The sequence below is a fragment of the Echiichthys vipera genome, assembly GCF_963691815.1.
Source record: "Echiichthys vipera genome assembly, chromosome: 22".
NCBI classification, from domain to species: domain Eukaryota; kingdom Metazoa; phylum Chordata; class Actinopteri; order Perciformes; family Trachinidae; genus Echiichthys; species Echiichthys vipera.
Window position 1 is genome coordinate 18,373,351 of NC_139847.1, and position 13,167 is coordinate 18,386,517.

The 13,167-nt window shown below is 43.1% G+C and overlaps 1 protein-coding gene across 2 annotated transcripts in view; it reads left to right on the forward strand.

The window, feature by feature from the left end:
* The window catches only part of tbc1d14 (TBC1 domain family, member 14), a 43,277-nt gene that overhangs the window by 3,991 nt on the left and 26,119 nt on the right, over positions 1 to 13,167 (forward strand). Inside the window, exons 3-4 of one of the 2 annotated variants that reach the window (XM_083937281.1) lie at positions 1,183 to 1,954; positions 12,931 to 13,054. In XM_083937281.1, the coding sequence (XP_083793407.1) occupies positions 1,183 to 1,954; positions 12,931 to 13,054 (896 nt within the window). Of the gene's footprint in view, positions 1 to 1,182; positions 1,955 to 6,380; positions 6,556 to 12,930; positions 13,055 to 13,167 lie in introns of those variants that run through there. The other variant, XM_083937282.1, reaches the window with a different exon arrangement.

Here is a 13,167-nt window from a genome sequence, read left to right on the forward strand (position 1 = left end):
AAGGTCACATCTCCATGACAACACTGAGAGGGTGTTTTTTTTTTGTACCAGTGTAGTTTTTATTTTATTGGAGGTTAAAGTTTATGAATAATTAGGGGCGTGGCCTCTCGAGTGACAGCTAGCCCCTGGTCCTCACTTCTCCTCCGAGGTAAACGTCAGCCAGATGGGGTATCCCCCTCCCCTCACGTTCACATACATGCCCTTTTTTGGTAAGAGGAAATGAGGCGGAGTCAAAGTCTGACAAGATGGCGACTCGCAGAGGCGAGTACGATTGGATCAAGTTGACAGAATGGACCCCGACGGAGAGGCTACGTCCATCTTTTTTCTACAGTCTGTGGTGGTGACTCGATTAAGCACATTTCTATTAAGGAATATGAACCATGTAAGCACAAGATAATGTGAAACAATAGAGGGTTTAAAGTAGCAGTGGACAGGTTATCGGCCTGGCCGATATTCAGCATTTGGCTGATTATCTGTACGGGGGTTTTATGTCACGGATCACCGATTTAAAAAATAATTATTTTAAAAGAGAGCTACTTTGGGTCTGCTGCAGGGGTGTCTGTCACTCTGGTCTGTTGCAAGTCAACACTCTACAACACTATCAGATTGGCTAGACGTCATACGAGTTACAGCCAATCACTGCTTTAGATATGACAGAACCTGCAATAATAGAACTGTGGCACCAGAAGATAAGTAAAATGTTAAATGGCATCAACACTGTTTATATTTATTATCAGGGTGCCACTCATCTGTAAAGCACTTTGAATTGCACTAACCAGTATTTTGATACAATATTTAGCTTCAAAGCGCCTGCTGGTGGGTAAAAATGGCACTTTTCTTTTTTTTAAATAAGATATCTGAATATCATTTACTCTACTTTTAAGGTCAGAGGTAAAGGGACCCCTTTGAAAATGGTCATGCCAGTTTCTCCCTCACTGAATTGAAGCCTACCTTTTGGAGCATTATTTAGAAAAGATTTTTCTATTTATAAATCGATATCAGATCATTTAAACGAAGACTGACTGGAAGCTAAAAATTATATTTTTTAAACTGGGCCGCAATAGGCACCACTAGAAAAAGTTAATTCGTTGAGTTGAACTTTCAAAATCATAGAACGTCACTTATTTTAGTTAATGAAATACTGTTTGTAAAAACAAATCGAATGTCATGTTCTTTTTGCAGGTGTGTCTGGAGAAGCTACGGTGGAGAATGGCTGTGTGGTGACAGAGCCGACTGCCTCTGACCTCCACGATCACTACAACCACCACTGCCATGAACCCAGCATGAGCCCACACGGTGAGCCCGCCCCACCCAGTTACGAGCTACCATGTTCCTCTACGCCCATCTACTATTGCAGCCCCCAGAAAAGCTGCTCAGACCTGAACCAGGACAGCCACAGCTTGACTTCCCAGGACTCTGGTATCCCAACTCTGGAGATCCACCCCCCAGAGCCCATCCTCCACAGCCGCCCAGGTGACAGAGGCCTCACCCCGGAGCCCAGTCACTACTCTCCTGCCACTTTAACTTTGGATGGAGATCCCTCTGACGGCATCCGAAAGTCCTCCACCTTCCCCCGCAGCGGGTACGACTCCATCCGCCTCTTCAGCCCCGCCATCAGATTATCCGCCACCGCGGGGTCGGGTCTCGGGGGCGGAGCTTTAAACCGCAGCGATGACATCTCTGTGTGCAGCGTGTCCAGCATGAGCACCGAGCTATCTGTCTCCAATGAAGACATCTTGGATTTCACCGTCACCTCTGACTCAAGCGCCATTGTTAACTTAGAGACTGATAACAGCGGCACCAGTCATTTCTCAGACGTAACGCTGTCATCGTCACCCGGAAACCCCAGAGACTTGTGGAGTCCTGCGCGACCACGTCCGGGATCTGTTGTCACGCAAGAGGAAGAGGACGGCAGACAAAAGAAACCGGGCCCCCTAGCGAGCTTGTTCAACAGGTATGTTCGGAATATCAGTGTTCTATTATTTCATTATTTTGTTTCATATTTTATTTAGGTGGTTGTTTCATTCTTCCTTTTTAACTCTTGGTTTGCCAAATTAGGTGTCAATCCTGGAAAGGAATTCATCTTATTAAAAGTTTATGTAGTGATTATAAATGCTGTTAACAGGGAAAAGCACAATCACATTTTACAGTTTCAAACAGGGTCCCTATTTCAGCATAAAGCAAAATGAGTAAAGTAAATGTTTCAGGCAAGAAATAGGAACTTTGTAATTATATATCTTACATTAGCATTTGCCAAATGTCTTTTGTCTAGCTGCACATTCCATTATCTGTATATAACAAGAGAAAAAGCACAGATTCTGCTGGCCAACAATAGAGAGAGTAGCATTGTGGGCAGCCTCAGCGAGATAACTATCCTGTCTGTACTTCCTCTCATCAGACTCTTTCTCAAAGGCTTTATCGTTACATAAGTAAGCATTGCTTGAAGTTGCTTAGCCAAGACATCCCTCACCCCTCCCACCACTCTTGCACATCACAGCTCACCTAGAACGTGACCCTCTTTAGAACAAAAGCAGAAGAATTTCCTCAGCGTAGCACTGCAGACTTTGCTTAGAAGCCAGTCTGCTCCGTTCAACCGGCACGGATTGGCTCACACACACACGTACACACACACACAGAAGAGAAGCCATTTGTTGTTTTCCACATCAAGCCTCTTCTGCTTCCGTAATGCCGGCCTGCTATGAAATCTCACGCGTCGGTTGGTTTAGTGTGAAAAGAGGCTCGTGATCTGCCCATAGGCAGGACTGCATCATTCTAGGGGACCAGACTGGTGCATATAAAGTGTTCTTTTCCAATACTGTGTTTGATTGGGAGTGTGGCATTCCTTCCTTTTTTAAATAGCTGTGTGTATATTGCAGATAAGGCAGCTGGTGGAGCAGTATTTACCTCTCAGATATTGTTGCTGCCCCACCTCATCCTGTCTGTGATTACTTTAGTGTCTGGCCCAGCCATTGGCCACTCAGTGTTTCTAAATACATATGCCAACAGATAGGAGCATTTGAATAACCGCGCTTTTATGTATTTGTCTTTCTTAGATTCTGTCAGCTGTCATCAGTCTGTGATTTTCAGTGGTTCCCAGGAAGTGTTTTGTAGAGCTGATTCTGAAACCGTTCGTCGACTAATCAATAAGTTGATCACCAGAAAATGAATCTGGACATATGTTAATTAGAAAAACCTCAGTTGTGTCTCAGGATACTTAATATTCTCTGCATTTCTAAAATTCATCATCTGAAGACAGCCTTCTTCAGATCAATGAGAAGAAAATCTTAAATAAGAAACCCTGCTACACTCAGTGTTTAACAACGACAGAATACAGTAAAATCAAAAGTTAGACTTAAAACTGGCAGAGCAGCCAGCCACAGCGCCAGGTCATAGGTCACATATCGAAAGTGATCAAACAAAGACAAACGGACTCAAGATCGTTCATCAGCTGTTTCTGTTCATCCAAAAAGACCTCTCTTCAAGTCTTCATTCACCTAGAGCAGCTGATTCGCTGTGACTGTTGATGGTGAAGATCTAACAAAGCTGAAGTTGGTTGAAGTGGTTCTAAAGTTGGTTTCACTCTCATTGGCCTTCATCACATGTGGCCATTAATCATCGAGAAGGCTTTTCATTTCCTCTCACTGCTTTGCCACATTCCACTTTCTATTGAGTTTTCTTTGAATGAACAGGGAAAACAAATCTTACAGCACCTCGTCAAACTTGTATTTTTTTTTATTTTTGGACCAGGCAGCTGGTCAAAACAGCCGTAACCTGACACCTGCTGTTTTGTTTTATTGCGTGTACGTGTGTGTGTGTGTGTGGACCAGATTCAAGGTTTTATTCAAGGTTAAGACGTATTGCCTGAAGCCTGCAATTATAGTGTTACAGAGGTGGTTAATAAAATGATTAAAAACACCAGAGTACTGATTGCAGGTTGATTACATAATACTCCCATAAATAAATAAAATACAGTACATAAAACGTATGAAATGACGTGGATGGCAATGTCAGTGTGTCAGTTGTTTTTTGTCTTTGGTCCAGACTGAAATATCTCCATAACTATTGAATGGATTGCCATGAAATTTGGTACATGTGTGCCCAGAGCAGGAATAATAGAGGTTGGGTAGTCCTCTGTGTCAGGTCAAAGATTTGATTTTGTCCAATATTTAAATTTCTGACCAAACTAATGACAATCTTCTGACAAAAATCAGCTGTATTGCGAAAAGTGAAAAGTGGAAACCTAACATTGAAAAAATATGTAGAATAATATCCTTGGCATAAAATAAATAGTTTAACATAGTGATTTTTTCTCCATGTTTTCAAAAACACAGAAACAAAAATGACCCATCAACTAGTGACAGTCCCTCCTAGGAGCGTTGTCTGTGCTAACGTTAGCTTCAGCATGTTCAGCGTTGTCTGTGCTAACGTTAGCTGCAGCATGTTCAGCATTGTCTGTGCTAACGTTAGCTGCAGCATGTTCAGCATTGTCTGTGCTAACGTTAGCTGCAACGCGTTCAGCCGTGCTCTTGTCCATGTTTCGTCGTTTTTTAGAACTCAAATGTCGCCCACTGAACCCAGCAACAACTCATCATCTGCTTCTCATCGGATTCATTTCTCTCACGTTGCGTCCTGTGCGTCAGTTTTACGGGCCGGGGGAGAATCAACGTTCCGCACTGCAAATATAAATTGCAATTGATAGCGTTATTTTTTCTGTAATTAATTAAGCAAAATTAACGTGTTAAAGTCCCAGCCTTATTAAACAGTATATTGCTCTTACTTTTTACTAAACAAGAATAATCAATCAAATCAACAGCAGTCAGTCACACAGAAAACTCCCAACAACATAAACTAATATCCCATGACTTAGATGGAGTCCTACCCCGTTCTTTCTCATTGAACTTTACGTTCAACAGAAACATTCCAGCTTTCACCGCACACAGCTCAACATTTAAAACACACAAAAAGAGCATATTCAGAATGAAACAAACAACAACAGGACAACATCCTGACCCCTGGCTACTGTATTACGTCCAATGTTATTTCAAACATTTGTTTGAACTGGGGCGGCCGGTGGCTGAGTGGTTAGAGCAGCCGCCCCATGTAAAGAGGCTGAAGGTCCTCGAGGCAGCAGCCACGGGTTTGACTCCGACCTGCGGCCCTTTGCTGCATGTCCCCCCCCCCCCCCCCCCTCTCTCTCTCTCACCCCATTTCATATCTGTACTATATCATAAAGGCTTGAAAAATGGCCAAAAAAAAGAACTCATTTAACATTCTACATGATTTCAGTTCCTCATAAGGTGACTCCCTTAACTGTAATAAAATGCTATTTAGACTTTCTAAATAATATTACATTTTTTCCCTTTACACATAATTTGGACCGTTTTGAAATCAACCATGTCGTTGCATGTTAGGTTTTTTTTTAATTTGATGAAGAGTGAGTTTGTACAATATCCCAGGGACCCCTGGAGGGATTTTCAGATATGGAACAAATATAGCCTCGTGAGCCCGTCCTGATCTCTCAGCTCCATTGTCTTTTACTCTCAGATCAGTCTGGTAACTCGCGGCACAGAAAATTTGGAGATGTTTGCCAAGCTACCGAATCAATCAGTGTTGGTTTTGAGGGGAATTTGAGTGACGAAACAAGAAGAGACTGTCATTGTAAACAATATGGAGGCTTCCATGGATGAGATGAGCAGCTATGGAGCAAGCCTAGCTGCGGCACGCTTGCCAGTCACGGCCCGTTTGGGAGAGGTGGGCTTTTGTAAAGCACGTTAGTGCGCACATGTACGAGCACGAGGCCTGCAGCGGTTCTGACGTCATTTTATAGACGCCTTTTCGGACATAGAAAAAAGAAGGAGGGACTTTGTGCGGACATTTAAAACAATGGCGGCGAAAGGTTCACGTTGGTGTGATGCGGAGGTGGAGTGTTTACTGCAGATTTGGTTAGATGAAAATATATTTCATATATATTTATATTTAACAGGGTAAAATGATGAAACGATGACATATTTCACCAAAAAATCCACTTAACACATTTTTATATATTTTCCTTAAATCGTCACTTTATATTTGGACATTTCTTATTATTAACTAATGTGTTCTTTTTTCACTTTAAATTATTTAAGAGGAAATAAATGAATTTTGTGTGATCAATCATGTTTAAAATGGCACTACCTCCCTTGACCATTGTTATATCACTCCTTCCTCACATGGAGAAGTTACTCATTCCCTTCAGACTCCTTCTCTTCACACCCGTTCCTCCCCTCCCAGCTGTTAAGTCAGACCTCTCATTGCCTGTTCCTCTACAATCTCACTCTGCCTGAACAAAGTGGCAGTGTGGGTTTTTTTTTCCCCTCTCTGTAACTAAAACTACCAAGTATAAGCCTGAATCTTGACTGAAGGAGAGCCTCGGTTTTTGCTCTGCTTTATTTATTTCCTTGAGCGCTCAACCTGGAGGTGCCTGCACCTCTTGTTTTTTTTGGGAAGGAGGACTTTGAGTGTTTTGTGGTGACACAGCAGGATGGCAGCCCCATCACTTCTTCTCTACATTGACAGGTAGGATACCAGCAGATGACATAAAAAGTTTGTTTTACAGTTCCTTTTCTTTACCGCGGTGGCTTGTAGTTGTTATTTCTGTCTGTGTTTTGTATGCATGCAAGCAGCGGAGATTAGAAGGTGAATAATGTGGCTTTTGTGCTTAACAGCCTATTCTCGGTTGGGACTAAATACACACAGGTCTCTGGATTTAGTGTTTTCTGTTTGACTGTTATAAAAAAAGAGCTTGGAGCAGCTCCACATCGTGCTCACTGATGTCTTTTCTGATGGGAAAATGTACTCTATGTACTTTCTCTCTTCTTGTACTGGCTTGTTTGGTATTTCCATGCCAGGTGTGCTCATTGTTAGTCGAAGCAAATGAACAACTGGGACACCTTTTCACCACATTTGCACAAACCAAGACTGGCCACAAGAGTTGTGAAATGCTAAAATTCTCTGGAGATCTGACCTCAAACCAGCGCTGTGCAAAGCCCCAGCTCGTCATTTTCTAGCCATTCCACTTGAGCACTCGACCATAGCTGCAGCCATTCAGCTGTCACGTCAGGGCATACTTGGCCCGGACTGAATGCAAATCATGTTCCTGCTTTGTGAACATTTGTTTGGTGGCATACACACAAGTAAAAAACATGATTTGCTGATGAGCTGTACAGAAACATCCTATGTGTAAAGTGTTGAAGGTGGAAGCTTAAAGGTCAGGCTTATCTCTGTAAAGGTGGCACTCAGCTGACCTCTGCACTGTACATGTACGCAAAATAGTTTTACGGTTGCTCGCAGGGTTACTGAAGTTCAACACTCTCCAGAGTTCAAAGCCTGGTACCTCTGCTAAGCCCTGCTTTGCTGATGTGCTTGAATATTATGAACATTTTATTTTTATTGCACCCTTTGTGAATAATTAACTGGTCGAGCTTGAAAGTTAACTTTGGAAATAGTAGTTTGACCAAAGAACTTTGCACAAAGTTCAAGCTTTTTCCAGAGCTTTCAATGTTTAAAATCCCAGTGAATTGAAAAGATACATTTTCACAGTTTTAATTTGGTGACCCTTTTCATTTATCTGTTGGTATACACCAAATATGTCGTCAACCCAAAAACAGAGCATTTTAACATTTAAATCCCTCCTTTCTCTATCCTGTAAAACAGTTTCAAATGTTTAATGACTCATCCTTAACTCAGGGGCGTTTACAAAGACTTTGGGCGACTAGCTAGCCACATCGTTTATATAAAACTGCACTTCACCGCTTGTGGGTCCACTTATCGTATGATCAGCGGAGCCCTTGGGCAAGACACTAAGGGCGCACTCACACTGTCCATCCGTACCGTGCCCCATGCTTTAGGGTACTTGTCCCCCCTTCCCTCCCCTTATCACACACCGTAACACATCACACGCGTTGATTGACGTCATCGCGATGCGTCACTCTGTTTACAAATCTTTCCATAGACCTCAGAGTTTTTGTGCGTCTTGTCGACTGTTTTTAAATATTTTCATCGACCAAATCTGCAGTAAACACTCCACCTCCACATCACACCAACGTGAACCTTTCGCCGCCATTGTTTTAAATGTCCGTGCATGGTCCCTCCTTCTTTTTTCTATGTCCCAACAGGCGCACATAAAATGACCTCAGAACCATGCTCGTGCTCATACACATGCGCACATTTGCACATGTACGAGCACAAGCTCGTACATGTGCAAACGTGCTCGAAACGTGCTTGGGCGTGGTATGGATGGACAGTGTGAGTGCGCCCTTACCCCAAATTGCTCTAAAAGATTAGTGTGTGACTGTGCATCTAGATGATTAGATCTTGGTGAACACCTTGCGTCATCAGTGTATGAATGTGGTGAAGGGGTCAGAAGACGAGAAATATGCCAGTGTTTGTGCCAGACATTTTCTGATGCCGAGTGTAGCTCATTGTGCATTGTGCGTGCGTGCGTGCTTGTGTCCTAAACAGTCCTTATATCAGTAAAGATGCTAAAGACGCTCCAGCTTTCGTTTCATGGGGACTTGGCTCACTGGTCATGTGATGAGTATCAAACTTTGGTTACTTGATAACAAGAGCATGTGTCATATATGCTGATGAAGGGAAAATGGAGTTGAACGCTCTGATAAAAGCCAAGTGGACCTTGAGTTAAGATTTAATTTTGTCAGTCCACTGGTTGTTGTTGTTGTTGGTCACACTGTTTTTATGATGATCCTCTCTTTAGATCAGATTTTCAGAACTTTTTTATTCTTGCTTTGCTTCTTTGTGAACTGAAAGCTGTTCTTCTTTTTGGTTTCTCCGAGTGGAGTTAGGTCACTTTGATTGAGATGATAGCTTCCTTTTACAGCTCTGTGTATGAGCATAAATGTTGCTCTGCAAGTGTCTGATTCCTCATGTCTTCCAGTATTTGTCTGTTATCTTTCTCAGAAAAGAAAAAATGTTACAAAGCTGGTGGTTGCTTGTTTGCGTTCTGTGTTCCAATGTGGCGTTCTGAAAATAGCTGAATAAGATAAGCCCTAATGTCGTACACTGTTGGCACTCTGTAGGTACTTAACTTGTCAGTCAACTTCTTCACTGAAGTCTCGAGTCACCCACACAGAGGAAATGCCGTCCACTGCTGGCATTATCTTTGTGTACTACAGTATCAGTTAGCAGAGTGAAAGAAATGCAGGACTGATTTGAAACATGTCGAGTGTGACGTGTTCCCACTAGAGAGTAAATAGTTTTAAAGGTGCCGCCTTGGCTCCCGCGGTCACACACTCATTGAACTTATAAATACCTGTTTATGACGCATGGCTTTTGTGCGTACGCAGCGTTTATACGCCTGGACCCAAGCGGTTGTAATTTTGCTTTCAGGTTTCAGTGGGAAAAACTGATGTCATCATATACAGTCGTGAAATGAAATGATTATCATCAGTGTCATTTTTTTTAATTAATTGAGGGAGCAAAAGTAGAAACGGCTCCAAATATCAGCTCAAGAAAATTGGCAGTCCGTATTGGTCAGCGGCTAAGGCTGATGGAAAATAAATCGGTATTGACATCAGCTCTAAAAAATCCATATCGGCCGATTCCTAATTTGGTGCTACAACCTCAGCTGAATGGCATTATTCAGTATTCACTGAAATGTGCACAATTCGAAACCAATCAGTAATTCAGGTGCCATATTGAGCTATATCAAGCCTGTTAATAACTTTAATCCTGACTCCACATCAAAGTAAGAAACTAATGTATCTTCCAACACCATCACTGCTACTTTATCATTATGGAGTGATGAGTTTTGGAGTTGGCACCGCAGAAGGCTCTGTGTCTTGACGACAGCCGTTTTCAAAATAAAGAGAGAAGCCCGCAGCAGACTAGGTCAGCTCTTGGTGAACTGTGTAGCAGTCGGCGGGTTCAAGGTCACATTGATACAACTGAGACAACTCTGATCCACCTCTCCAGGGTCCACTGGGCTAGGGCCAAGTGAGGTCAACACAACTTGTTTAGCAGAAAGGTTGAATAATTGCATTAATATAGTATTGAATAAAGTAAATATTTCCTGCTGACTCATTGGTCAGAATCCTTGGATAAAGCAGTTGCCATGGTGAATTGCCTGTGGATGAGATGCAAACTAGACAAACAGCAGGATATGGACTCTTTGATGTCCCGGCCCTTTCCTCTGCCGGATAATGTCATGTTTCCTGATCAGAAGAGGCTTTTTAGTTCATGTTATTCATGTTTTTTCACAGCTAGGCTTTGTTCAGGCTTTTTAGTAAAGCTGCTCTTTAACAACACTACGCTAGTGAACAAATGAAAGGAAGAGTTCTGCATGTGGTATTTAAACACCTGATCGATGGAAGGTAAACCCCGCGTACAGGTTGCTCTCTCTTCATAGTTTTCATAGTTTACCGTTCTTTGACATGTTAATATCACCATTAATGCAAATACAAGCTTCACTCTAGAAACCATATAAACTGTCATATCCACCTACTTCATGTATGTTAAGCAACCGTTTGCACGTTGCACCTTTGGACTATTGTCGTACTGTCACTTCGAAGGGAATGGACCCAAATTTGCGATAGGCGTCACGAGTAAGACAACACAAGACTTGCGTCATTCATGAAGTTGACATATTTGAATTTGAGCGATTAGACTCGTGGTACGTTTCTGTCTACAGTGGCATTTTAAGACACGAGAGGTCACCCCGCTTCCCAGCAAGGGACGATGGGCTTGTCACTGCAATCTCTCCTCCATGAACACTGACAAACTAAGCAAACAGGCTACACTCTCCTACGACCTTTTCCCAGATTTCAAACCGGACCAACATGGCGGCTGGTTTCGGAGACTTTCCATATTTAATTTGTTACTTTAAGTAAACCAAATGTGTCTCAGAAAACATTTTAGCTGAGTTATAAACTATGCAGTTGCTGAACCTGTCTTCATTTTAAATGAACAACAGTCAGTTTAAAAGATTTCTGGGACTTTGGAGAGGGGGCGTGTAGTGCTGCACACCTCAATATAGAGTAGCCTGGGCCTCAACTTTATGCAAATGAGAAGCAGGTAACTCAACACCCTGTCTCTGAAAACTCAGTGTCACACTACCAGAATGTATTTCACCTCTGCTTGCATAGACATTAGCTGTGTTTGAAATCGTTCCCTATCACAGAAGTAGTGAACTATGTAGTGTGTACGCCATATTGTAGTGGTGTTCAAATTCTCTGTGGTTAATTTCAGTCACTATATAGTCCACTATAAAATACCCACATTGCAAAGCTGATCTGAGTGTACATACAATGTACACTACATTGTACTCCCGTACAAAACAATGCATTGCGGTCGTGTACTGGAGGAGAAGAAGAAGCCGAAGCGGTGTTAACGGTGGCCAGGTATCTGAGAGCTAACTGCAGTTAGCAACAACCGTTACTCATGAGTTTACTACTGTTACGCGCTTGTGAAATAAATAAGCCGGACCCACAACCATTGTTAACAAAACCACACTTTTACACCATCGAACTTTCATCAGTTTATTTGGGATTTAACATTAAAACTAACCTGAACATCAGTACAGCCTTTTCCTGTCCTCCTGAGTGCAGGTTTGTATCATAAACAGACTGTAAAAGGGGTTCACAGCTCTGTTTGTTTACATGATGCTGGACGCACCCGCTTCCATCTCACACATATCCGGTGCATCCAGTGACGCAACGATTTGTTAGAAAATTCCAGCGTAGTGTCCGAAATCTGGTTTGGTCGTTCCCTACATAGTGCACTATTTAGTAAACACTATACAGGGAATAGTGAGTGAGTGAGGGAATGATTTTGGGACACAGCTACTGAATGGGAAGCGGTAGAATGACAGTCCCTGTGGACATGTACGATCAAACTCAGGCGACAAGTAACGCGGTGCTAAGCGAAATTTACGCCACCTCTCATCCAAGAGACTTCATCAGTTCATGTACGCATCTGACGGCCCGCTTGAAAGAGGTGGGCTTTAGCGGAGCCGTTTGCACTTGTACGAGCACGAGCCCTACGGCGGTAGCGTTATGTCCGCCTGTTCGGACATGTAAATAGAAGGACGGACCATGCGCGGACATTTAACAACAACAACAATGGCGGTGAAAGGTTCACGTTGGTGTGGTGCGGAGGTGGAGTGTTTACTGCAGATTTGGTCGGATGAAAATATTCAAAAACAGTCGACAAGACGCACAAAAACTCCGAGGTCTGTGGAAAGATTTGTAAACAAAGCCACACACACGCGATCAACGCATGTGACGTGTTACGGCGTGATGTCGTATGGACAGCAAGAAAACATTGGCCGGCCCTGGCAGTGTGAGTACAAACGGGGATGGGGCGCGGGGGGAGAGGGAGGGGGGACAAGTACCCTAAAGCCCGGGTCGCGGTGCGGAAGGACAGTGCGAGTACGCCCTAACTGGTGTGGAGATCCAGGTCTTTAACCTTTCACAAGGCCGATGATGTCACTGGAACCCTTGGTGCTCCAAGTGCCAACAACCGCCGTTAGAGTGACAGTTGTTGGTGGGAAGTTGGTTTCAACTTTGTTAGTGCTCTATTGGGTCATAACGACAGTGGTTGGATTCACAGAAGGCCATTTGTGAACAGTACAGATGCAGTAATGTGTGGTTATTTCTGCCTGCCGGTGTCTCCAAATGCAGCTGTGTAAAGGGTCCAAGTCTAGTTTTCTTAGTCCCATGACCCTGAGCAGCCTGCCAGCTCACATCACCATGTCAGGTAGTTATTAGGTTGTCAGAATGCTCTGTGGGTGGCCTGTACACTTCTGCTCTTAAATCCACAGATTCCCTTTGTGAGCTTATCGCAGTGGTTCAGTAGTGAGCTTGTGTTCAAGCTCTTTTATTATAATGGCCTCATTTGTTTGTCCTCCAATCTAATTCCCCCCTCTCTCATTTTCAGGAGCCTGTTTGCCAGAAGGGCGAAGGACAGCCGGCCAGTGGAGCAGAGGGACCCAGGGTGGAAGCTGTTTGGGAAAGTCCCACCACGGGAAGGCCCCGTTAAGGACCCGAAGAGAATACAGAAGGTAGAATTTCAATTTATGGATCAAAGCATCGTCCATATGATAAATTAATGTCATTAAACACCAGGTTTCTCTGCTCTCTACCATATTTAAATAGAAAAAAAAGATATATTTAA